We start from the raw sequence: 25852 nt of genomic DNA, 5'->3' as shown, positions 1-25852 counted from the left end.
TTGACCTTATCCTCAAATTTAGTGTACAAAGTTTTCATCGGAAGTATTTTAAATTAACAAGAAATGAATAACACTGATATATTTCGAGCACTGCTCTTCGTCGGTCTTTCATTACAAGGTAGGTAATAATGATCACACCAAAATACACAGAATGCACAACTCGTCTCAAATCTATATTACCATTTGAGGAGGGTGCGTCTGTCCGTTACCGAGGTCCCGACTTGGTGGTGCTTTGCGTGGACTACAGGCCAGACCGTTGCACCTAGCCCGGTGAAATTTGTACAACTTATAGATCAAAGATGCGCGACGTGCCTTTGAGGGGTCTCAGCTCGATCGGGTCGTTAGCGAGCGCGTGGCGCGTGCCCAAAAAGTGCAAATTCGCGTCATAGACTTTACATGTATAAATCGGCGTGCGAAATCGGGCGAAAACGGCTAATTTTGGCCGACACGGGTCCGGTCCAGGTGCGATATCTTGGTGACCAGGGGTCCGATCGGCACGGGGAAAACAGCATCGTGTACAGAATTGAACGGGCTATTGAATGGTGTGCAATGCAGAGGATAGCACGCGCCACGTGCACCGGAGAGGGCACTTTTATTTGAAAAGTTGCGGTTTTTGAGGGATTTTGGAATTAATTTTATTTTTAGGTGACCGTTAAATGGAGCGAGTTGAATCAACGCCTATTTGCAAGAGAAAGGTACCGCCTCTCATATAAAAATTGTGAAAAGCTGATTGATCCAAATCAAGGTGGTGCAAATCACAGGAGAAAATGGTGTTTGTCAATTTTGTGCCACTTTATTAATCACACGGGGTTTGCTGCATAACCTGATACCTTTGGCAATTGAATATGGTACCATTGGATAGAGCATTCAATTCTGTCCAATATTCACTCTTCATTTTTGCATGATTAGCAACAGTATCCTTAAAAATGTAAATGTTCCAAACCATTACATTGTCATTTTTAGCGAAATTCATCGATGGCCCTCAAAAGACTTCACGCCAGTTTTCGAATCATTCTAAAGTAGAACGCATGATAATACGACACGGGCACCTCGATGCGATGTATCTTTTTGTTTTCTTACAAAATGCTTGGCCGTCAAAAAGCAATCGAACGAAATGGATATCTACCAACCAAATCGACACAGACCAACCCAATACCCACGGGTCAAAAAATCCCCCCTTCGCGTTGCGGAGCACGCGGGTAATCCTAGTCTATATTACTATTTGTGGTGACGTAGTTTCTGTCTGTAACCGAGGTCGCGACATGGTGCTACGTAGCAGGGGCGGATCCAGGAATTTTCGGGAGGGGGGGGGGCGGCAAGTCGAAATAGGGGCGACCTGGCAATCCGGGGGCGCTCCATACAAAGGGGGCGCCAAGCCGTCAAAATCGGGAGCTTAAAGCCCGCGCCGTGCTAGGGGGCGTTATTGCGCTCCCCCTCAGGTGTTCGCAAATATCTGAAAAACGGCTGCGCGCAGCGCCGCCATTTTCAGCATACCTTATCATGCATCTTTTTGCACATGTTGTAAAAATGTCTGACGCGGGTGATGGAAGGTCAGGTCACCAGGTTATGCCAAGTGACCTAGCCTAAGAAAAAGTTCAAATGCTTACCATTGCTATACCGAATGAATGATTGCTTTGAACCTTTCAGCGATTGATGAAAGCAACACTAGGTATTCATGAAATGTATATCTCGGAATTTTGATATCTGTGACCTAAGGTCAGGTCAGTTGTGCGACGTCTCCATTAGGTAGGTAGCTATAATTAAGTCTTTGGGAGAAAACTGAAAGGCATCTCTTTTGGACGAGCACCATTCTACACAATATCAAGCATAGGGATACATATAAAATCAACACACTGAATAAGAACATTGCTCCTAGTGTGACCACTCATAATGTCCCAGAGGTCATCCCTTTTCATGAAATGTCCGCAGCAGTTTTTTAAAATAACTTTTGATAGATTCAAGCTAGAGAGATAAAAACACCTCAGCTGTGTTCAGCTCGACGATACGCATCGACTGCTATGCAGCATGACCTTTCCCAGTCAGGTCATGACCTTGACCTGAGGTCAAATTCTCAAAATTACCTTGCATAAGGTCAGCCTTTAGTTTGTTCGACGTGTCTCGACGACAGAAACGCAATGCTGGCAAACGTAATGTCGAGACTCTCTTGAGTCAAAAGTTATTGCAGGAAAACATTGTTCGTAAAAAGGCTATTTTTAGAGTCTTTTGCCCTCTGAAGGCTAAACCGTTGACTTGAGGTCAAATCTGAGCGCAGCTTGCAGAAACACCTTTAAAAGGGCTATCGAATGCGCTTTTCTGCGGCGCTATAGCTCTATTGGTTTCCGAGTTATGTGCCGCTGCTTCGAAAACGGAAAAATGTTGAAACAGGCAACATTTTACCTTTGATGACCTCTGGTGACCTGACATTCGACCTGACCTAAAAAATGACCGTTTTGTTTTCGTCCTGCTTTTTGACGATCTTTCGAATGCCGCTTATCGCGTGTCACTACGCGGCCCAGGAGCCGAGTTAGACGAGGGAGTGTGCCCCCCCCCCTCCCCAGCAGGACACGGAAAACTCAGACCACCAGCACGGCACGGGTTAAAAGTCGTAGATGGGCACCGCAACCCTAGCAAAAGATATTAGCAAAAAGGTGGCCTCCATTTACTGGTGCAGTCCTTCTTCTCCCGGTGATGCCCATTGCCCCCTCCTTTTTCTGGAAGCGTCTCACTTATGCTGGTATGCCTCACTTCCCGGGGGCGCCAAACCTCTGCTTGGATCGCCTAATCCATTATGGAGAGACCCACTTTGCTTAAGTCGCCTCATTTCTTCCTTCTAAGAACGACAAATTTGCTGTAGGCGGCTCACTTATCTGGGACGCCCATCTTCTGCTAGAAGTGCCCCTCTTCTTCCTGATGCGTCCCACTTCTACTACGAGTGCACCTTTTCTGTTAGGGCGCCCCTTTGCTGCTGAGGAGTCTTTTCTCTCCTGTTGGGCGACCCCAAATTCTGCTGGAGGTGCCCCACTTCTGCCCAACTTTTGGTGGGGTGCCCCTCTCTTGCAGGGGGCACTTCTCTTTTGCTGGAGACGCCACTCTTGTGGGGGCGCCCTTCCACTGCGGGGAACGTCTCTCTTCTGCCAGAGGCACCCCTTTTCTTCTTATGGGGCTCCTGTTTTTTCTGGGGCGAGGTGACCCTCTGCTGCTCGGAACAGGGCACGCCTCTCCTTTTACTGGGGCACCGCCCCTCTGCTGGGGTTGCCCTTCCGCTGTCGTCAGGGGCGCCCCTCTTGGTAGAATATACTCCTTTTCTTTTTGTAATGGGGCGCCCCTCTTCTACCGGAGGCGCCCATCTGCTGCTGGGGCGTCTGTCTTCTGCCGGATATTGTCAATGGGGCACCCATATCCTGTTTGGCGGGCCCAAACTCTGCTGGAGGCTCCCTATTTCTGATTAACTTTTGCTGTGGCGCCTCTCTTCTGCTGGGGCGCCCCTCTTCTGCTTGGGGCGCCCGTCTCCTGCTGGAGACCCCTCTCTTCTGCTGGGGCGCCCCTCTTCTGCCAGTGGCACCCATTTTCTTATTATGGGGCTCCTTTTTTGCTGGGGCGCCCAGCTGCTGTCAGGGCGCCCCTCTTCTCGGAATGAGGGCGCCTCTCTCCTTTTGCTGGGGCGTCGCTCCTCTTCAGGGGGACACGTCTCCTGCTAAGGGTGCTTTTCCGCTGCCAGGGGCGCCCCTCTTGAACAGAAGGTATTTTATATTCTTGTAACGAGACGCCCTCTTCTGCTGGGGGCGCCCATCTGCTGCTGGGGCGACTCTCATCTGCTGGGAATAGGCAATTGGGCGTCACTCTCCTGCTTGGTGAGCCTAACTTCTGCTGGAGGCGCCCTATTTCTGCTGAACCTTTGCTGTGTCGCCGCTCTTCTGCTCGGGGCGCCCTCTCTGCCGCGGGATATGGGCGCCTTTTTCGGATGGCGGGGGGGGGGGGGGGGGCGGCCGCCCCCGTCGCCCCCCCTGGATCCGCGCCTGCTACGTAGCGCGGGTTACAGGTCACACCGTTGCACCTACCGCGCTGAAGTTTGCGCAACTCATAGAACAAGGATGGACAACGTGCCTTTGAGGGGTCTCAGCTCGATCGGGTCGATAGCGAGCGCGTGGCGCGTGCCCGAAAAGTGCAAATTCGCGTCATAGACTTTACATGTATAAATCGGCTTGCAAAAACGGGCGAAAATGGCTAAATTTGCCCGACACGGGTCCGGTTCCCGTGCAATATCTCGGTAACCGTGCGCCCGATCGACACGGGGAAAACAGCATCGTGTAGAGAATCGAACGGGCAATCGAATGGTGTGCGGTGCAGGGGATGGCACGCGCCACGTGCACCCGTGAGGGCACTTTTGTTTGTAAAATTGACGTTTCGGACGGATTTTGGATTTTATTTTATTTTCACGCGACCGCCAGACTGAGAGAGTTGAAACAACACCTTTTGGGAAGAGAAATGTACCGCCTCTCATGGAAAATTGTGAAAAGCTAATTAATCAAAAACAAGATGGAACAAATTGCTGGAGAAAATGGTATTTGTCCATAATGTGCCACTAAATAATTACACGGGATTTGCTGCTTAACCTGATACGCTTGAGAATTGAAAATGCTATCATTAGAAAGAGTATTCAATTCTCTCCAAGATACAATCATCACGTTTGCATGACAAGCAACAGTATTCTTAAAAATATGAATGTTTCAAACTTCTGCAAAACGATTTTTAGCGAAAATTATCTACGCCTTTCATTTGCCATAAAACTACGCACCTGAATTATAAAACACAGTTGACAGGTTCACTGAACTATCGACAGGTTCTGAAGTAGAAAGCATGCTTATCAGACACGGGCACCTCGATGCAATGGATATTCTTTCCAAACCAAAACATTTAGCCAGCAATCGACCGAAATGGATAGATAACCCAACCGACACAAGAACAACCAAATACCCGCCGATCGAAAATACCCCTTTTCGCGTTGCGGAGCACGCGGGTCACCCTAGTCTATATTACTATTTTTGGTGACGTAGTTTCTGTCTATTACGAAGGTCGCGACATGGTGCTACGTAGCGCGGGTTACAGGTCACACCGTTGCACCTACCGCGCTGAAGTTTGCGCAACTCATAGAACAAGGATGGACAACGTGCCTTTGATGGGTCTCAGCTCGATCGGATCGATAGCGAGCGCGTGGCGCGTGCCCAAAAAGTGCAAATTCGCGTCATAGACTTTACATGTATTAATCGGCTGGCAAAAACGGGCGAAAACAGCCAAATTTGCCCGACACGGGTCCGGTCCCGGTGCAATATCTCGGTAACCGTGGGCCCGACCGGTACGGGGAAAACAGCATCGTGTAGAGAATCGAACGGGCTATCGAATGGTGTGCGGTGCAGGGGTTGGCACGCGCCACGTGCACCGGGGAGGACACTTTCTTTTGAAAAATGGACGTTTTGGACGGATTTTGGAATTTATATTATTTTAAGGTGATCGTCAGACGGAATGAGTTCAAACAGCGCCTATTAGCAATAAAAATGTACCGTCTCTCATGGAAAAATTGTGAAAAGCTAATTGATCAAAAACAATGTGGAAAAAATCGCTGAATTAAATGGTATTTGTCCAAAATGTGCCACTAAGTAATAACACGGATTTTGCTGCTTAACCTGATACGTTTGACAATTGAAAATGCTATCATTGGAAAGAGCATTCAATTCTCTCCAAGATCCAATCATCACGTTTGCATGACAAGCAACAGTATTCTTAAAAATATAAATGTTGCAAACCTCTGCAAAACGATTTTTAGTGAAAATTATCTACGCCTTTAATTTGTCATAAAACTACGCGCCTAAATTATAAAGCTCATTTGACAGATTCTGAAGTGGAAAGCATGCTTATCAGACACGGGCACCTCGATGCGGTGGATATTTTTTTCCACAAACCAAAACGTTTAGCCGTCAAAAAGCAATCGACCGAAATGGATAGATAACCCGACCGACACAAGAACAACCGAACACCCGCCGATCGAAAATATCCCTTTTCGCGTTGCGGAGCACGCGGGTCACCCTAGTCCTTCACTAATGTCACAAGCAACGAATAATTATAGGGAACACTCAGACAATCCGTGAAAATTTTCGATCATACTTCCAATGCTGCTAATCAGTAAATATCACCGCTTTATCGTGTTACATGATATCCCTCAAACGTCAATCCAGTGCTAAGATAGCATAAAGAAAACCTGTCACATTATAAACCTAGTTAAGTGAGACCCCCCCCCACCTCTGCCCCTCCTCCCCCTTGTGGTGGTTCATAAAGCAAGCAAGCAACTTTACTTTACTGCCTTCAAACTTCAAACAGTGAAGTGAGTCACGGCCCTCCTCACCCCTAGGCGCCCCAGCCCAGCCCGGCCCGGTTTGACAGCGACATTCGAGCGATACCATCAGTCACCAAAAAAAGAACACTGTCGATGTTTACAAAATATGCCATGATGTTGAGTTGTCGCTGATCTTTGGCCTAGCGTCTCGGTTACATAATACATATTGTTTCGGCTATCTTTCTAGCTGCTTCATCTTTACATACACGCAGAATTTTGGCCGTCATAGAAGTGTCACGAGGGTCTAAATCGGGATGAATTTGGATAATATGCTTTCCGAAAGGAGTATCATGTTCACCATTCATACCGTTCCTAAGGTGCTCATTAAATCGCAGTCTAATTGGCCTGCCTGTCTCCCCGATGTATACGTCCCCATGGTGGTCCCTGGCAATAATATTCATTGGAAAGTTTGAAGAAGAGGCACTGCAAGTCGACAGGCCACAACCAGACATGTACAGCCCACCGCTAAAGTAATATATATTAAACCACGAGCAGGAATAAAAATCATTTAAACGTCTCGCCTGCGGCTCGACGTTTAAATGATTTTTTTTTTTCCTGCGAGTGGTTTAATTGTTTTATCCCGTGGCGGTTGCGCGTTCTTCAATAAATATACAAGCTCACAAAGCCATCTGCAAAATATTTATCAGCTTCCATGATTACTTCCTTGGATTACTTTCTCGTTACTTTTTGATAGTAGGGGTCTGATTACTTTATTGTACTAATTAATTTCTACTTCTTCTTGGTCTAACTACTTTCTGGGTCGATATGAACCATGAAAGGGAGTTACCTAATTTTGACATGTTTCAAGGGTTCCTGGACTATGATGATGAACCAGATGAAAATGTGGAAGAAAGAACTGACAAGTTTATTCAAAATCAGGTGCCGGCGGCAACGACTAAGAAAACCAAGTCAGATATCCGGAAGTTAGACGCTTTTCTACAAAGAAAGAATGAGACTAGACCGATAGAGACTATTCCGGCAAGGGAGCTGAACATAATTCTATGCGAATTTATCATGGAACTTAACAAGGACAATGGCGATCCATTTGAAATTTCTACTTACAACGGCGTTCGGTATTCGCTGGAGAGACATCTGAAGGCCGTGAAGCACCCGCAACCAGATCTGAGTGGGAAAGAATATGATAAGTTTCGGGCTTGTCTGTCGGCAAAGGTGACCATTGCGAAGGGAGCAGGAAAGGGAAATCGGCCGAATCGTGCAATGCCCCTCAGCGAAGATGATGAGAAGAAACTTTGGACTAGTAGAGCAATGGGGAAACACTCGCCTAAGTGTCTCTTGCGGGCACTCTGGTGGAAGTTTACCACTGGCTTCGGTCTTCGTGGTGTTCAAGAACACCGTGACATGCAATGGGGCGATGTGAAGCTCGGTGAATCGTCTGAAGGGACCTTCATCGAGTTTCAGGAGCGAGCTACTAAGACGAGAAAAGGTGCATGCCCGGGACGCCCATTCACCCCCAAGATATACTGTACTTGTGAGGGTCAGTGTTCCGAAAGCTGTGCGGTGGCTCTTTTCAAGCTATATGAAGAAAAGAGACACAACAAAGAACACCCAGCGTTCTACCTAGCCATCAACTACCAGAGCAAAGAAGACTGGTATAAAAACCAGCCGCTCGGCAACGGCAGCCTCAGCAAGATGATGAAAGAGACAGCGATTGACGCGGGCTTAGAAGGAAACAGGTTTACCAACCACAGCGGCCGCAAGACCGGCGTTAAACGACTTCTTGACACTCAAGTGGCGCCGCATTTCATTGCGCAGCTTACGGGACATAAGAGTGTTAGTTCTCTATCGAGCTACGCCGAAGCCGATGAAAAAATGCAGAAGAGAATGTCGGCTGTGGTCGCAGGAGAGAGCCATCCTGCTGGGCCAGTCAAGAGGACAGAAGTTGTGTCTCGCGCGGATGGGGGGCAAGATGTTCACGCGCAGAGCATGTCGACTGGTGCGAGCGGATTCAGTGGGAACTTCAATGGCTGTACATTCTATGTGTACAGTCGTAACTGATAAGTTACGAGGGCGCTAGACAACAAGGAGTGGAGTGATTTGAATAGTGATTTTGAAAACTGTCACCATTAAAACGTTATGCTTGTTCAGCCTGCAACTCGAATGTTTTGAATGTGATGCGATGTGATTGAAATACATATCGTCATATGATGGATCACCGATGTTTGTTTTGGTTATTCAAATGAATTAACACATTTAATTTCAATACCCCATCCCTGTATGAAATCTGACGTCACAACAAGGGGTTTAACAATTTGTTAAACCCCTCCCGCATGTTTAACAACTCAGTTATCCATCGAGTGATAAACTTTTCAAGATAACACGTGAACCAATGTGTAACACATCCTTTCGCCATGGGATAATGTGTGTTTTTACCAATCTCAACGGATGGCTTTGACCGACGATTTTTAAATGCGGACTGATTGAAAAGAAGACGTCAATAGATAAAGTTGTAGCTGCAAGGGTGAAGATACATGTAAGCTACATTTAAAGTCTCGTTGCAGTCTGGCTAATCGTTCCTAGGCTTCAGAAGCAGAACATACCCATGACTGAAACCACACATTACTTCTGCTGTGGACTGTACGTCAGATACATCGATGACGTATGGTGTCTCTGGACTCACGGCTAACTCAAGGCATGCTTCCCTTCAGTTTACTATGGAGAGATCAGACTCAAGCGGAACGCTGCCTTTTCTGTACACTCTGGTTCGTGTGGACGATGATGGTACCTACTAGTGATGTCAATTACGGAAAATCGGAATACCTACCGATACCAAACCAAATACCAACCAAAACCGTGGAGAAATACCGAAACCAAACCAAGTTGGGAACATGATAAAAATACCAACTTTTTACCGATTTCTTTGCCTCTTAAACATTAGCAAGGGTTCATGATACCAACAAAATACCAAACACATTAGGGTTGAAATACCAAATACCAAGTTGGTATCGGTTTGGTATCGGTATACCAAAAAGTTGGTATCCGATTGACATCTCTAGTACCTACACCATCGAGCTATATACCAAACCAATGGCTGAACCCATCATTCTACCATTTAATTCCGCACATGCCATGTCGCTCAAAAAGGTTGTGCTTACATCACAGCTAGCAAGAGCCATTCGCATTGGCTCAAACAGAGCAGCGTGCGAGAGAGGGCTCCAAAAAATCAGACACCTATTCACCAGAAATGGATATCCTGACAAAGTGATCAACAACCAAATAAGAAAAGAGCTGACAAAGCATGAAAAGGAAAGAAACCGGCGGCCAGAGAGCAGACATCGACCAGAGCGAGAACCACTGAAACAAGACAAGAAAAATGGCAAGGGCAGAACCTACATCCGGCTACCTTTCATCAGTGACAAAGTAGCCGCACAGGTGAAGAAGGCCACAAGAAACTCTGGCTTGGGAGTGGAAATAGCATGGATCAGTAGCAAAACGCACTGAAAAAAAGGCTCGTGAGGTCCCGGCTCAACCCACTTCCCTGTCCCTCCGGACGAAGGTGCTGACATTCGTGCCAGGCAGGCCTGCAAAACAAGTGTGCCACCAAAAATGTTGTTTATGAGGTCCAATGTAACCACCATGGGGACGTATACATCGGGGAGACAGGCAGGCCAATTAGACTGCGATTTAATGAGCACCTTAGGAACGGTATGAATGGTGAACATGATACTCCTTTCGGAAAGCATATTATCCAAATTCATCCCGATTTAGACCCTCGTGACACTTCTATGACGGCCAAAATTCTGCGTGTATGTAAAGATGAAGCAGCTAGAAAGATAGCCGAAACAATATGTATTATGTATCCGAGACGCTAGGTCAAAGATCAGCGACAACTCAACATCATGGCATATTTTGTAAACATCGACATTGTTTTGTTTTTGGTGACTGATGATCAGACTTGTGCCACGACCAAAAATCAAGATCCAGGATCCTCAAGGTCCCACGGCAAATTCAATTTCTAGAATCCAAGGTTTCCAAGGTCCCACGGCAAATTCAATTTCTAGAATCCAAGGTTTCCAAGGTCCCACGGCAAACTCAATTTCTAGAATCCAAGGTTTCCAAGGTCCCACGGCAAATTCAATTTCTAGAATCAAGGTTTCCAAGGTCCCACGGCAAATTCAATTTCTAGAATCCAAGGTTTCCAAGGTCCCACAGCAAATATACATTGCAGGATCCACAGTCCCCAAGGTCCCACGACAAGAATGCATTGCAGGATCCACAGTCCCTAGGGTCCCACGACAAGCGTGAATTTCAGGATCCACAGTCCCCAAGGTCCCATGATAAGTACACACTTCAGAGTTCAGGGTCCACAGTCCTCAAGGTCCCACGGCAAAAATACATCTCAGGATCCAAAGTATTCAGGGTCCCACAACAAGAACTTAAACTAACATTCTGATGAGCAGGCTTACTTCTAAATATTCTGCCAATGGATGTCCAGCAACATTGAAAGGGACAGAACCTATGCAAACCTGTGGAGGTTTTATCATTTACCAACATAGGTAGGGGGAGCTTCAACACAAGTCAAAGTTAAAGATGAATCATGATATCAATCTCTCCTTCTTTAGCCTGACAAATTCATAAAAATATAGGTAGGTAATAGGTACCTTGCATTTTGCATTGTCATGTCCCTTTCAAATCAATCTTACCTGATCATTATGAATGTAGGATAGCACCTTACAGTTATTGAAGACAGACATCCAAGTATTCTTTCAGGCAAGATAAAAAAAAACAGAAATAAAACCTACAGGCTTCATAAAAATGAAAAAATTGAATTGGATAGGTATATGCTTTCGATTTTCTGCACATTCAGTTACATAATACCTAGAGCTCTGTTCGCACCCCGTTTATTTATCAGCAGGCTGCGACCATGCTGCTAGCTTCTTGGCTCCTCATTGGTCGAATTCAAGTGGTCTATTCGTTAGACCAATGAGAGGCCAAGCCGCACGCTGATATAAAAACAGCGACCGAACAGGGCCCTGGATAAAAACTCAAGTATGTTCTAAGTCTTGTTTTCGCGAGCGCTCACAGAAAAACTGATCGATTAGGCCAATAGAATGAGAGTATCAGCGAGCGCAAACCTTACTTACTGTTCATTCACATTAGCTTGAAGGCTCTGAACAAAATTCCATATGACAATTTTTTCGTCAGACGGTTCTTCGTCGGCAGATTTTCGTCTGACTTTTTCGTCTTGCATTTATTCGTCTGTACGAATTGATTTGGTGCATTTTTCGTCGGAGTATTTTTCTGTCCGGCATTTTTTTTTTTCGTCTGGACGAGGCGGAAAATGTCCTTACGAAAAATGCGCGGACTTAGATATGCACAGGCGAAAAATGCATAGACGAAGTCTGCGGACGAAAATCTGCAGACGAAAAATTGTCCGACGAAAACCTGCTAAACGAAAAAGTTGAACTGTCATGGAATCATTGCTTATATTGGATGCTCATTGCTCAATGGTGATTTGATGACTTGCAAATCAAATAAGTTTAACACTTACTTGGTCAGTGGGTCAGGGTAGCTTCCAAGTAGCTTCAAGCCCGGCATATCACAACCCAGAAAACAAGGCCCAGAAAATATGTCAGGTGAGATTAGAAAAGAACTTTCCAAGCCACCACTGTCCACTGTTTGACAGTTTCATAATCCATAACATTGATAATGTAAAAAGCTACCAGGTCTTTTGTTCCAGTTCTGCCTCACAGCCATGACAACGATTTGGCTCTGTATATGTCTACACAGTCTGGTTCATTTTCTCTTCATGTATCTATCCTAGCCCCTTGCAGCTGGTCGCTCAGCGGCTCAACCATAGATATTTATTGAAGTGTTTACAGACAAAACCTAGTGCGGGGTCCTTAGTGGCCCATGTGCAACATAAACCTCATGGTCCTGCTTCCAGGATTCTTGAGGTCCCTCAACAAAATGATGGTGTAGATCCAGCAGACCCTTCCTAAGATCCCATGACAAATAATAAAACTGGGACTGAAGGTCTGCATTCTGCAGGGTCTTGCAGCATACCAAAATTTTGAGGTCCTGACCCCTGGGTTTCCATGGTTTCACGGCATATGAAATGTTGAGGTCCTGGGTTTCTAAGGTCTCATGTCACATGAGATGTTGATGTCCTGGGATTCCAAGGTCTCGCGGCATATGCAAATGTTGAGGTCCTGGGATTCCAAGGTCTCGCGACATATGCAGATGTTGAGGTCCTGGGATTCCAAGGTCTCACGGCATATGGATGTTGTAAGGTCCTGGGTTTCCAAGGTCTCACGACAAAAATGACAATGCAAGGTCCAGGATCCATCAAGGTCCCAGACCTTGGACTCTGCGAACCCTGGATCTCGGACCTTTTTGGGACCTTGGCACAAGTCTGCTGATGATATCGCTCGAATGTCGCTGTCAAACCGGGCCGGGCTGGGCTGGGGCGCCTAGGGGTGATGAGGGCCGTGACTCACTTCACTGTTTGAAGTTTGAAGGCAGTGAAGTAAAGTTGCCTGCTTGCTTTATGAACCACCACAACGGGGAGGAGGGGCAGAGGTGGTGGTGGTGGGGGGGGGGGGGTCTCACTTAACTAGGTTTATAATGTGACAGGTTTTCTTTATGCTATCTTAGCACTGGATAGACGTTTGAGGGATATCATGTAACACGATAAAGCGGTGATGTTTACTGATTAGCAGCATTGGAAGTATGATCGAAAATTGTCACGGATTGTCTGACTGTTCGCTATAATTATTCGTTGCTTGTGACATTAGTGAAGGATTTGAGACGAGTTGTGCAATCTGTATTTTGGTGTGATCATTATATTACCTTGTAATGTAAGACCGACGAAGAGCAGTGCTCGAAATATATCAGTGTTATTCTTGTTAATTTAAAAAAACTCCGATAGAAACTTTGTATACTTAATTTGAGGATAAGGTCAAGTAATGAAACTGTATGTCATGATTTTCCTCATAACGCTTAGTATAAGCAAACACCTTATCATACATCAATTCTACACATTTTGTGAAAATTTCAGTCCAAGGCTATTCAAGGTCAGGTCACTAGGTCACTTCAAGTAACCTCACCTAATAAAAAGTTTCAATGTCTGCCATAGATACACCGATTAACCGATCGCTTTGAAACTTTCAGCAATTACAATTTATTCAGCAATTTATAAGCATCTGTGTACAAAATTTTTCAGAATTTTGATATCGGTGACCTAAGGTCAGGTCAATTTTGCGACCTCCGCATTATGAGCACATGCGTAACTTTCTATATACATGGGATTGTAGGTGCAACCCCTAGCTGTCAAAGTGCAACCCCAATAGACATAGAAGCAACCCCCAAAAAAAAAATAAGAAATACAAAAAAACTGAAGCCAAAAGAAAAAAACTTGGCACTGCCCTTCCTTAGTGCCATGTTTTAAGATCCTACAAGTTATTTATATTGGTTAATGTAAACTTTCAATACATGTACAACTAGTAAACAACTACACAACATCAAAGTATCAGAGGTAAAACCGTAAAACAATAGGCAAAGCACCTATATACATAGGAGGGGGAGCCGGGGAGGGGGCAGTGGGGGCATCTTGCCCCCCCAACTCTGGGGCCGTGGGGGCGGTGCCCCCACAACAGACGAAATACCGCACTTTTTTGTAGATGTTTTTTTTTTTTGTTGAAAAAGCTAAGGGATGAAAAATAAGTGGCCTAAAACCGGTGAGAAAACTATGCAGATTTGGGGCTACCCTACTCCCTAGGTTGATCTCTATTGTGGTGTGCCCCCCCCCCCCCCAGTCTGATAGTAGTTACCGCGCCTCTGCCTACATATAGCCTTCATTGCAACACTTTTGATGAAATATTGTTAACTGCCAAATGTCATCTCTTGTGACTGTCTTTTTTATTATGTTGTTCGAAATACTCATTACTGAAATATGAAAAGCTGAATGAGACGAGACCCGAAAAAAATATTACGAGCGCACTACATCGAAGTCGATATCAAAGATAACTAATGAACGTAAGCTGGTTCTAACATACGTTCACTTTCGGGGCTCCAACCGAAGCCAAGTGCAACCAGTGGCGCAGCCAGGATAAAATTTCAGGGGGCATGAAGTGGTGATGGCGCCAATTTCGCCTTAGGACGGCGCCAATTTCGGCTCAGGCAGGGGCATAGTCAGGATTTCCACAAGGAGGGGGCCAAACGTACAGGGACCCAAGCTAATCCCCTCAAAATTCAAAAATTCATAGGATTTCATCCACTATTTTTTGGAAGGGGCCCAAATAAATAAAAAATATTCATTAAAAAAAATGTTGGAACTGAGGGGACAAGCAGTCCATGGGCCCCTGCTAGATAGGCCCACGAGTAGCTTTATAGAGTCGCTCAGCCGGTTCTGAGGGCGGTCTGAGGGCCCGTAGCTCTGGTGAGGGTCCTTGAGACCGTCAAAGACCCCTACAGCCCTTGAGAGCCTCGTAAGCTGTCTGAGGGTCATGTAAGCCGTGTAAGGGCCACTCAGACCGAAAAAGGCCCCCTTGCACTTGCAGAGGGCCCTGTCAGACCGACGGAGGGCCCTTTCAGACAAACTAAGGACCTGTTCAGGTCATTTGAGGGCCTCCTCAAACTGACAGGGGCCCCTCAGATAGATAGTGGATGCGATCTGAGATCCCTCAAACCGACATAGGGTCAGACCAACAGTCGGAAACCAGCAGATCAACAGAGAGGGCCTTTCAGGTGAACAGAGGGCTCTCAGGTCGACCGAGGGACCCATAGACCGGCAGGGGCCCCTCGGAACAGCGGAGGGCCTCTCCCAGGTCGGGGCCCTTGAGACTGACAGAGACCCCCATGTCGATAGAGGACCTCCTCAGGTGGGGAAAAAGCACCTCCAGTTGATAGAGGCCCCTCAGACGAACAGCAGGCCCCTCAGGCCGATCGGGAGCCTCTCAGACCGACAGAAGACCCTCTCGGTCCACAAAGGGCCCCTCATGCAATCGCGATTCCTTTAGAGTAACAGAGAGTCCTTCAGGTGTTCTATGTACAATAGAATATGCACATTATTTACGCATTGATTTTCTTTACACACCGTTGGGCCCACCCCATCCACTAGGGCCCCCTGGTTTCAATAGGGCCCCAAGGCTTTAAAATTGAGGCTCCTTTGGCCAAAGTATGACTACTTAGCTGTGACAAAATATCTGTCGCAGGGGCCTTTGCGTAACCAAGGGCCCACTGTGTCAGTCAGGGGCCCCTTGGCTTCCAGGAGGGGCCATGGTCCCTTTGGCCCCCTCCTTGGCTATGCCACTGGCACTGCAGGTGACAAGCGTTCTTTCAGGCGACCGGAGGCCCCAGGCGACCAGGGGCCCCAGGCGACCAGGGGCCCTCAGGCGACCAGGGGCCCCCCAGGTGACCAGGGGCTCCCAGGTGACCAGCCATAAAAATTATGAATAATAATTTCAGGGTTTTCACCGTCATGTGAATTAACCGTAAGTAAGGTTTATGCTCCCTTATAATTTAATTTCATTGGCTTCTTTGATCAGCATTTTCTGTTAGCGGTCACTCACTTGCCAGCTAGAACATAAAGCGCCAGTTTTATATTATGTAATTGGACCTGCCGAAAATCCAGAAATACATCTAAGAGTTATTTAAGATAATATTTTATGAAGTCTTTACCTGCCTTTACCTAGGCGTTATTTCTTTTTCTATTACCTGAAAGAATTATTGAACGCTTGTCTTCAATAGCTGTAAGGTGCTCTCCTAATGACCAGGTGAGATTGATTTGAGAGGGATGTGACAATGCAACATGTTGCATTTTCTGAAACTGTCAAGCTCTTGATGATGAAGGAACAATTGGTACCTATAATTAGTATTCTGTACCAGAGTGCAAACTCCTCTACGGCAAATGATAAAACCATTACAGGTTTTCAAAGGCTTCACCACTTTCAATGGTGCTGGGCATCCTTTGCATGATTTTTACAGGCTAGACTGCTGATCAGAATGTAAGATTAAGGATTTAAAATTTTTATATTTGAGTACCTTAGATTGAGCTTGAAATCTCACAGCCGTGGCCACAGCCGTAGCCGTGTTCTTGGAGATATTTGCAGCCGCCCCGGCCCACAGCCGTGGGGCTGCAGCCAGCCGCGGCTGCAGCCGGCCGGTGCAGACCTCTATTCCGAACCGATGGTCGTAGAAAGACGCGGAAAACGGCACTCGAAAGCTCTCAACAAGGTGGATCTAAAGAGCCCAATTTTTTTGCTTAAGTAGGTCAGAGGTCAGGTCAAGGTCAGGTCAAGGGTACAAAATGTAAGTTTCTACAGTATCGGCCTTGCACCGTAGTTGCCGAAGAATGGACTGAGACTGATTGCCCAAAACGTGTTCTTAGGCTACCAAGACAATATTCGTTGCATACAATATCATGCAAAGGTAAAGGTCAAGGTCAGGTCAGGTCACCAAAAACGAAATATAGAAAAGGGCATGTGCGACACATGTTTTATGGGGTCATTTTATTCATAGAATTCAATAGGCACACTCAATAAGTTATATGGACCACATCTGGATGAATTTCAGGTCGAGGTCAGGTCAAGGTCAGGTCAAGTGAGGTCAAATTTTGAAGTTGGTTGTTAAGGCCTAAAAAGGTGTCTATCTGATGCAGTTTTCACGGCGTGTCGAATGGTGCTATTTTAGTTTCCGTACGAGGTCTAGAACTTCCCCAAAAAATCATTTTTCGAAAATTTTGTGTGTCATGACTTCATAAAATTTTGAATAACTCCCACATTTTTGAACCGATTCTTCTAAAAATTGGTATGTAGGTGCACATAGACCACTTCTCTGACATATATTCAGTTTTCTTTCGATACACTCAAAATTATGGATTTTATAATTATTTTCCCAAAAAAGTCAGTTTTTTGAAAAAAATTGGGTCAACATCCAAAATTTTCAAAAACCCGAGATAGCCATTTGATAGACAATGTAGAATCGCGTATAACCTTTTTGTTACGTCTTGATTCCTTTAAAAATGAAGATGTTAGCGGCGTTTGAAATTTTGCCGTTTTTGAGGCGAAAATTGCGAACATGACGTCACTAAAACGTCATTTTCTAAAAAAAAATCTGACTGATTTCGCTCAAATTTTCAGGGAACGTGTCAAATTGATGTATGATAAGGTACTGAAAGTTTGACGTCGCTGGCGTAACGCGTTTAGAAGTTATTGGCGAAAAACGGGAGGGGGCAGATTCTGCCCCCCCCCCCCCCCCACAGCGAGGCGCGGGTTAAGGGAAATTTCTGAGTATGAGTGGCCGGCCGGCCGTGCGGACGCTTTTGCGAGGGTTATATCCAGCAACCACTTGACTGGTTTGCATGCGGTAGTTTTTGCACGGTGGCTTCAATCCTTCTGCCAAGCATTGGACTATTTGCGATGCATGTGGGTGACGGGTGACCCCTTATGCACCTGCCACGCGGAAAACGAAAAGGTGTCGGTTTTGTAACAATTGCAATATCTTGGGTGTTGTTTTTTATCCGCTGGGACTGAGAGCGTGAGATGATGTTTTTCGTACTGATGGGTAGCCATTCGGCTGCCACGGTTGACAGTGATGACATCAGTCATCTTTTGCAAGCTCGTTAAGCTCGTTACTTGGTCTGTATAGCTCAGAGGTAGAGCATTGGAGTGCTAATCCAAAGGTCCGGGGTTCGAATCCCCGTATAGCCCAAGTCTTTAACGAGCTTGCAAAAGATGACTGATGTCATCACCGTCAACCGTGGCAGCCGTATGGCTACCCATCTACGCTGGAGTACGAAAAACATCATCTCACAAATTGCAATATCTCTGTAAGCACTGAGCCGATTGCGCTGAAAGTTGGCATGCAGGTAGGCACCCACTAGGCAATGCATATCCATCTGCCTCAATTGAGGTGCTGCTGCACGTGCGCACGTGCAGGGATCGATTCCAGATTTCGAGAACGGCTGAGCGCTGAAATTTGGTACATGGTCAGGGACCTGTTAGTAGGGTGTAGCTGCCACTTTGGCTGCTCTGCTTTAACCCGCGGCCCGTAGGGGGGGGGGGGCCGAAACGCCCCCCCTGTCCTTTTCGGTCGATATCTCCTAAACGGCTGGAGATATCGCCACCAAACTTTCAGGACCCCTCCGGCCATCGAATTTACACATTGTGGAAAAAATTTCCAGAGGCTATGATAGGTTGGCCACAAATGACGTCAGAATGACGTCATGTTCTGTCATTTTCGACCGAAAAAAGACCTTCGCGAGAAGACCTGTCAGGCCTACAGCTTTGAAGATACAGAAAAATGATCAAGACACAAAAGGTGTAGAATTGACAGGGCTACAAAACTGCTATCTCGGATTTTTGAAATTTTTGAGTTTTGACTCCCAAAAATCAAAAATGCATTTTTTTGGATATATAAGCCGAAAATCCAAAAAGTTTTTTGATTTTCGAAAAAACCGGAATATATGTGATAGTACCTACCGTCTTCTATCTACATACCAAATTTCAGATCGATACTTCGTTTTTTGGCCAAGTTATAGCGAAAAAACTGTTCAAAGATGATGACATCAAATTTTCAAACTCAATTTTTGGCAATTCTAGACCTCGTAGAGCAAAACAAAGACCATCATTGGACTCCCCGTGACGAGCTGCATCGAATCGATACCCATTTTATGCAAAAATATCAACTTTGAAATTTGACCTAATTTGACCTGACCTTGACCTGACCTTCACCAAAACGTGACCTAGGCTGGCCCCAAAGGCTACCTAACCCACATAATCGCATTTGTCATGTAAAATGGACCATAAAACATGTATCACACGACACTTTCATAATGTGACCCCCGGTGACCTGACCTCGCTGTGACCTGACCTGGTATCAGTGACCTCAGATAGCAAAGTATGTGTTTGACGAACAATGTACCATCGATGGTTTTCAATAAATTACCAATTTACTCGATTTCACAACACATTTCTTGAAATGCCTGTGAACGGTGAAAATCTTACCTTTGACCTGACCTGTGACGTCATCGGTTTGACCTAGGTCAATGAAATTTGGTCACAAGGTAGTTCCCGGGTGGGGCTATCGAACGCCGTTTGAATTTTGAAAATCGGCCGGTAACTTTCCGAGATCTTAGGGGGGGGGGGCCGAAACGGCCCCCCCCCCTACGGGTGGTAGGGTCCGCCGGTAGCCCTACGGGGCGCGGGTTAATCATTTGTTGCTCTGCCTTCCTTTTGTTCTTGAATTCTCTATTATCTGACCCAAGGCGTCTGATAAACCCAATCTGCGCTAAAAATGTCTCTCTTGTCCCATCTCTTTATTGTCACTTTTGCTTCCAGCGTGACTTACTCACATAGACAGCGCCCTTGCCCCTTTCTCACACGGTTTCTGGAATTAACGCGTCTGGGTTCGATCTTAATAACATCTAGACACATATCCTCTGTCCAGACACAAACTCAAACGTAGCTCATCTCATGGGACTTCCTCTAAATTTCCTAGTGAAAACGACAGCAACTCACGCCGCGACAATACACCGAGCGCATCAACAAAAATGCTCAAAACATCAGCGCCACCTTTGTCACCGGACAGTGAGTGAACGACGCCTTCAAATTATAGACCGGCGAATACAAGGGTGTTATGCAAAAGTCAGTTGGGACCCATTTCGTACGTGCGCACGTGCAGGGTGCTGCTTCCAGATCTCGAAAACGGCTAGGCCGTTTGCGTCAAATTTGGCACATCGCTAGGGACCGGTTAGTAGGGTGCAGTGCACAAGTTAATTGGAGGCAAACTTGTGCCAAGGTCCCAAAAAGGTCCGAGATCCAGGATTTGCAGAGTCCAAGGTCTGGGACCTTGATGGACCCTGGACTGTGCACTGTCATTTTGTCGTGAGACCTTGGAAACCCAGGATCTCAAAATTTTCACATGCCGCGGGACCTTGAAATCCCACGACCTCAACATTAGCATTTGCTGTGAGACCTTAGAATCCCAGGACATCAACATTTCATGTGTCATGGGACCTTGGAAATCCAGGGTCTCAACATTTGCACAGATATGTCGTGAGACCTCGGAAACCCAGGGGTCAGGACCTTTAACACGCGCACTGCAGGGGGTTGTTTTCAACCCCCACCCTCTGGTTTTTTCGCGGTAACTCAAAAACCAGTGAAGCTACGACTTTGGAACTTTGTATAGCTGTTCATCAAACAATTTTACATCACCTCTGAAAAAATAAGTGTTAGGTCATGCAAGGTCAGGTCACCAGGTCACGATAAGTGACCTCACCTCATAAAAAGTTTGACGCTGTGCTACATCCACACCATTTGACTGAATGCTATGAAACTTTCAGAAACATTTTAGGAGACCATAAGGAACATTTTGTATATTTCGAAATTTTTATTTCTGTGACCTTAGGTCAGGTCACTTTTTGGGCCCGGCATGCAATTCGACGGTTACCAACGGTTTTTCTTCAATAACTTTTAATTGAATAGAGATACAGACTCCGTTCGACGTTTATCGTGTTTGTCTCGTCAATGCGGATCGAATGATATGCAACATGACCTATTTCGGCCAGGTCATGACCTTGACCTGAGGTCAACTTTTGAACTTGACCTTTCGAGGTCATATTATATACCATTCGATGCGCCTTGACGAGCTAAGAACGATGGTGTGTGAATTATTTCTCTATCTCTATGGGAAGAAAAGTTATTGCAGAAAAAGCATTTCCGAAAAATTTGCAATATAGATCTGACATTACATGACCTCTATAGGCTGAACCGTTGACCTTAGGTCAAATCTGAGGACAGCTTAGCGAAAGAGCGTTTCAACAGCTATCGAATGCTTTTTCTCGCAACTTTCTAGCTCATCTAGTTCCCGAGATAAAGCGGGAAATATGGAGGGATGTCGAGATCGCTAAAAAAAATCGCAACATTTTGAGTTTGGTGACCTCTGCTGACCTCGTTTTTAACCTGACCCAAAAATCATCTGAGTATTTCTTGTAGATCTCATCTCAACCTATCCAACGCCGTTTACCACTTGTCGCTACGTTGCGCCGTTTTCGAGATCTCAGGGGGGGGGGGTTGTTTTCAACCCCCCCCCCCTGCAGTTCGTGTTCGGCTCAGACCCGCTGCAGTGCGCGTGTTAAATGTTGGTATGCTGCAAGACCCTGAAGACCTTGAGTACACAGATGCTTCTTTCTCAATAAGCCAAAACAAATATAACCCTGCCTGACCTTCAGCCTACAAATCTAACAGGGTGTCCGGAAATTATTTGCCCCTTGTTCATTCAGCTATAATCCAACTGTGCGCCTTAAGAACTGTTGAAAAATTGCTAAAACCGTGCCTAAGGCTATTCACAGCTGTCTGTTAGTCACATGACCTAACCCGGTCACATGACCTTGATACGTGAGAGGCGCCAGGGGCCAGCTTTTGGCAAGCGTCATCGCACTGAAGTTATGGTGAAGACTGGAATGATGTAGGAAGTCAAATCGATTCCTCTGTCCTAATCCCAATTGAAAACCTATGGGGAATCATGAAGGAGGAGCTCAGCAAGATTGAACCAGCTCTTACAGTAAACGGGCTTAAAGAGGAAATGGGTATGACAGGGCAGGGGATAAATCGGTCAATAAACCATGACCCGGGGGCTGTTTGTTTATTAATAATGGCGGCGAGCTGATGGAGGGGCAAATAATTTCCGGACACCCTGTACAGTGCCTCTCCTTGGATGGAAAACATTTGTGTGACGTCTGCTCTATCATAGACCTCTGTATGCATGGACTGGACACAAAAAATCTGGCCATGACCACAACGGCCCTAAAAGTAAACGCTTAGAACTCGGGAGCCAGTTTACCTACGACATCCATTTTGTCACGGCCGCATAGCCCCACTCTTTGAAATTGATGGTTTCCATCCGCCGAACCGATGCGGTGTGATGGGGGAGCACCTGCACGTGGCGCGTGAGAGATGTTTATGGAAATGGCGTGACAGTATCTCTGGAACGGCTGGGCGGAATGACTTCAGATTTGACACACAGCTAGGTATAACACCCTTACCAATAACGCATGTCCCAATTTTGAGATGCTGATGCACGTGCGCACGTGCACACCCCTTTTTGTATCTCAGAAACTACTCGTCTGATTTCGTTCAAATTTTGTATACAAGCAACTCCTTGACAACCATTGCTGGTTCACAGTTCAAGCAATGGGTGCGGCCGCACGTGCGCACGTGCACACCCCTTGTTTATATTTGAAAACTAGCTGCCCGATTTGGCTGGAATCTTGCTTATACGCAAGTGCCCTTTAACCGTTGCTGGTACTCGTCTCAATGTTGAGGTGCCGCTGCACGCACGCACGTGCATACCCCTCAATCGTATCCCGGAAACTAACAGTCCTATTTCGTTGAAACTTTGAAACAGCCATGTCCATAATCCCCACAATTACCGCTTACACACACCTGAATAGTCGATATCATAAGTAAAAACAACAACAAACGACTTAAAATTGCTGACGGTGCAGCCCGACAGATTCTGGTCGTTGTACTTGGTGGATATATATCCGGTAGTTGGTGAGCATTTGAGCTAATTTATTATGCTGTTGTATTCTAGGATACTTGTTCTCAAAACAGTGTTGAGAGAGAAAAAATGTCAAATAGGTTTTTTATTGCTCTGCAAGGGAAAGAAAGCAACGCTCATGAGGGACGTCTTAATTGAATTTGTCTTAAAGGGACAGTATCATCGAAAAAATATCAATGTATGGAGCTGATTTTTTTTTTTACTAGCATTTCTTATTTTTCTGAATCAGAAAACATAGTTTGAGGCATTGACCTATAATAAGTATAGACAGACTACATTGGCTTAATCAGCGCCTGAAGGCCGTTCCCGCTGAGCGACACTAGCGCCACCGTACGTGTAAGGGCACGAACTAATGACACAATGCCTTGTCTATGGGAAAAACGCGAAAGTTTATCAACTTCTTTCTCGTAAATAACACGACGGAACGGAACGAGACTGCGTCTACAATGTAGATGCGTCCAAGCTTAATCACTTGAACATAGCACAAAGTCATAGGGTGAGGGGCACGGCACGCGCCACGTGCCAACTAGGTAAGTGGTGACAAATTTGTTCGATCAACACTAACTTTACAACGACTGGGTTGATTGAGCTGAAACTAGTGGCATGTCGGTGGACATGCAAATGATAATGCATTTCCACGTGTCACTGTTTGGGTGCTGCTGCACGTGCGCACGCGCAGGGTACGCTTCCAGATCTCGAGAGCGGCTGGGCCGATTGCGCTCAAATTTGGTACGTCGTTAGGGACCGTTTGACAGGGTGCCGTGCACAAGTCAGTTTGGGTCCAGCTTGCACGTGCGCACGTGCAGGGGTCGCTTCCACGTCTCGAGAGTGGCTGGGCAGATTGTGCTTAAATTTGGTACACTGTAAGAGACCGTTTGGCAGGGTGCCGTGCACAAGTCAGTTTGGGTCCAGCTTGCACGTGCGCACGCGCGAGGGGTCGCTTCCACATCTCGAGAACGGCTGGGGAGATTGCGCTCAAATTTGGTACACCGGTAGTGACCGTTTAAGAGGGTGCCATGCTCAAGTCCATTTGGGTCTAGTTTGCACGTGCATACGAGCGGGGCCACTTTCACATCTCGAATGAACGGCTTTGCCGTTGCGCTCAGAATCATTTCTTGATCCGTTAAAGGAGCATTCGGCTTCACTATCACGTAGTTTTGCAGGGCTCATGCGCGTTTCTCTTCGAGTGATTGCGAATTCGATTAATACAGTTTGTTAGTTGATATAACATTATGTATTGTGTATTTAACCCGCGCACCGACGGGGGTCTGCGCCAACTTCGCACCGACGGGGGGGGGGGGCGGATGACCGCCCCCCTGAGATCTCGAGAACGAAGCAAGATAGCGACAAGCGGTAAACGGCATCGGATACGCACGGACAAGGTCTACAATTTTCACTAAGGTCATTTTCAGGTCAGGTCAAAGATGACGTCACAGGGGTCGAAAAAGTCAAAATGGCGGCGCTAGATATGGAGAGAGTTTTTCTCGAATAACTTTCGAATTAGTCAAGATAGGAACAAACTAAGGGCATCATCGTGATCCTCTTGTCAATTCGCATCGATTGATATATATGTTGACCTCGAAAGGTCAAGGTCAAAGGTTGACCTCAGGTCACGTGACCTCGAGGTCATCATGTATATCATTCGATGCGTCTTGACGAGCTGAACACAATGAGACCATCCGCGCGGCTGTATCTTGTTCCTGTACGGAGTCATTGGCAAAAAAACCTTTGGTGACCTTTGATGACGTCACATGATCTTATGTTACGCTCCGCCGTCCACCGACACAACACCGTTCACCGAACCACTCCTTGTATTTGCCGCGGCAGCCGACGCACGTCCCGTGAGCTCTCCTCCCGGTCAGGGCGGACGCCTGACTGCCCGGCGCCGCCGGCCGCTCCGCTGACCCGAGCTGGGTCTAGTCCCGCGGTCGGCCGCCAGGCGGCGGCTCCTTGCGGCGGCGGCGCCGGACCCCTACACCCTTCCCCCCTACATTGGGAAGCCACACAATAAACATTATGGTTCACATAATAAGCAACACAAAAGTAGCATTACACAACAGAACATCCGCACCGAGATCACTCGCCTGTGCCACACCACGCCGCCAGCGCCACCTACCGCGACGGCTGGAGCCAGTTCAGCCAGCCTGGTCTTCCTGCCAACTTCTCATATCCCGCCGGCGAGAGGTGGACGCCGTCATCGTCGAAGTTGGCCAGAGCGGCGCGGGAGAGCATGTATGCTGATACCTTCCTGCTCTCCCGGCGCCGCTCCAGCACCCACTTGCCGACCGACAGGTGTCTCACGCGAAGTCGATCCTCGCCGCCCAGCCACCTGTGCACCGGCCGGTCCAGACACCGGAACGCCGCAGTCGCCTCCCACTTCGCCTCCACCACGGCGCCTCCGTCCTCAGCACGGCGAAGTCCAGGGGCGTCGCGTGAGGGCCTTGGCGTCGGCCCGATCATCGTCACTGGCGCGACCTCTTCACCGATTGTGGTGACGGCGTCGCGGACGGCGGCCCAGAGGGCCCCACTTAGAGGGCCCGGGAGAGCCCTTAGAGGGTATACGTCATTCCCTCCAAGCCAGATGGCCACCGCGGCCGGCTCCCTCCCTCCTCGCCTGGTCTCCTCCGCCCAGGCTCTGGCGACCCGCATCAGTGCCCCCGAGTCCAAGCAGCCCCTCCACGTCTTCCCCACCGACGACGAGGGGACCCAGGTCGTGATCTCCCAATCACCCACCTGAGGGCGGAAAGCAGCCCGCCGGACGAATGAATCACCAATTATAAGGCCGGCGAGGCGTGGGCCCAGGAGACCCAGATCAGCCCGGGGGAGCGGACGCATGCCACTTCCCCCGGGCTGCGGGGGCCGACATGACCCGGCGTGGGCCCGCGCAGTGACCACGACCACCGGAGACGTGACCCCAGACACGTGGGCGGGCGGGCAGACGCC

At 47.1% G+C, this 25852-nt stretch overlaps 1 protein-coding gene and 1 non-coding gene across 2 annotated transcripts in view; both read left to right on the top strand.

Moving 5' to 3' along the window:
• The window catches only part of LOC122385393, a 63289-nt gene extending 38476 nt beyond the window's left edge, over positions 1-24813 (top strand). The window contains exon 3 of the mRNA XM_043373636.1: positions 24737-24813. Coding sequence (XP_043229571.1) covers positions 24737-24813 — 77 coding nt within the window. The remainder of the gene's footprint in view (positions 1-24736) is intronic.
• Positions 17985-18057, top strand: Trnas-gcu. Its single transcript has one exon. It is a non-coding gene; the product is annotated as a tRNA-Ser (tRNA).
• Positions 24814-25852: the final 1039 nt, after the last annotated feature.

This window comes from Amphibalanus amphitrite, unplaced genomic scaffold (genome assembly GCF_019059575.1).
Source record: "Amphibalanus amphitrite isolate SeventyFive unplaced genomic scaffold, NRLGWU_Aamphi_draft 000217F_arrow, whole genome shotgun sequence".
NCBI classification, from domain to species: Eukaryota; Metazoa; Arthropoda; class Thecostraca; order Balanomorpha; family Balanidae; genus Amphibalanus; species Amphibalanus amphitrite.
This window is presented reverse-complemented; position numbering and strand designations above follow the sequence as displayed.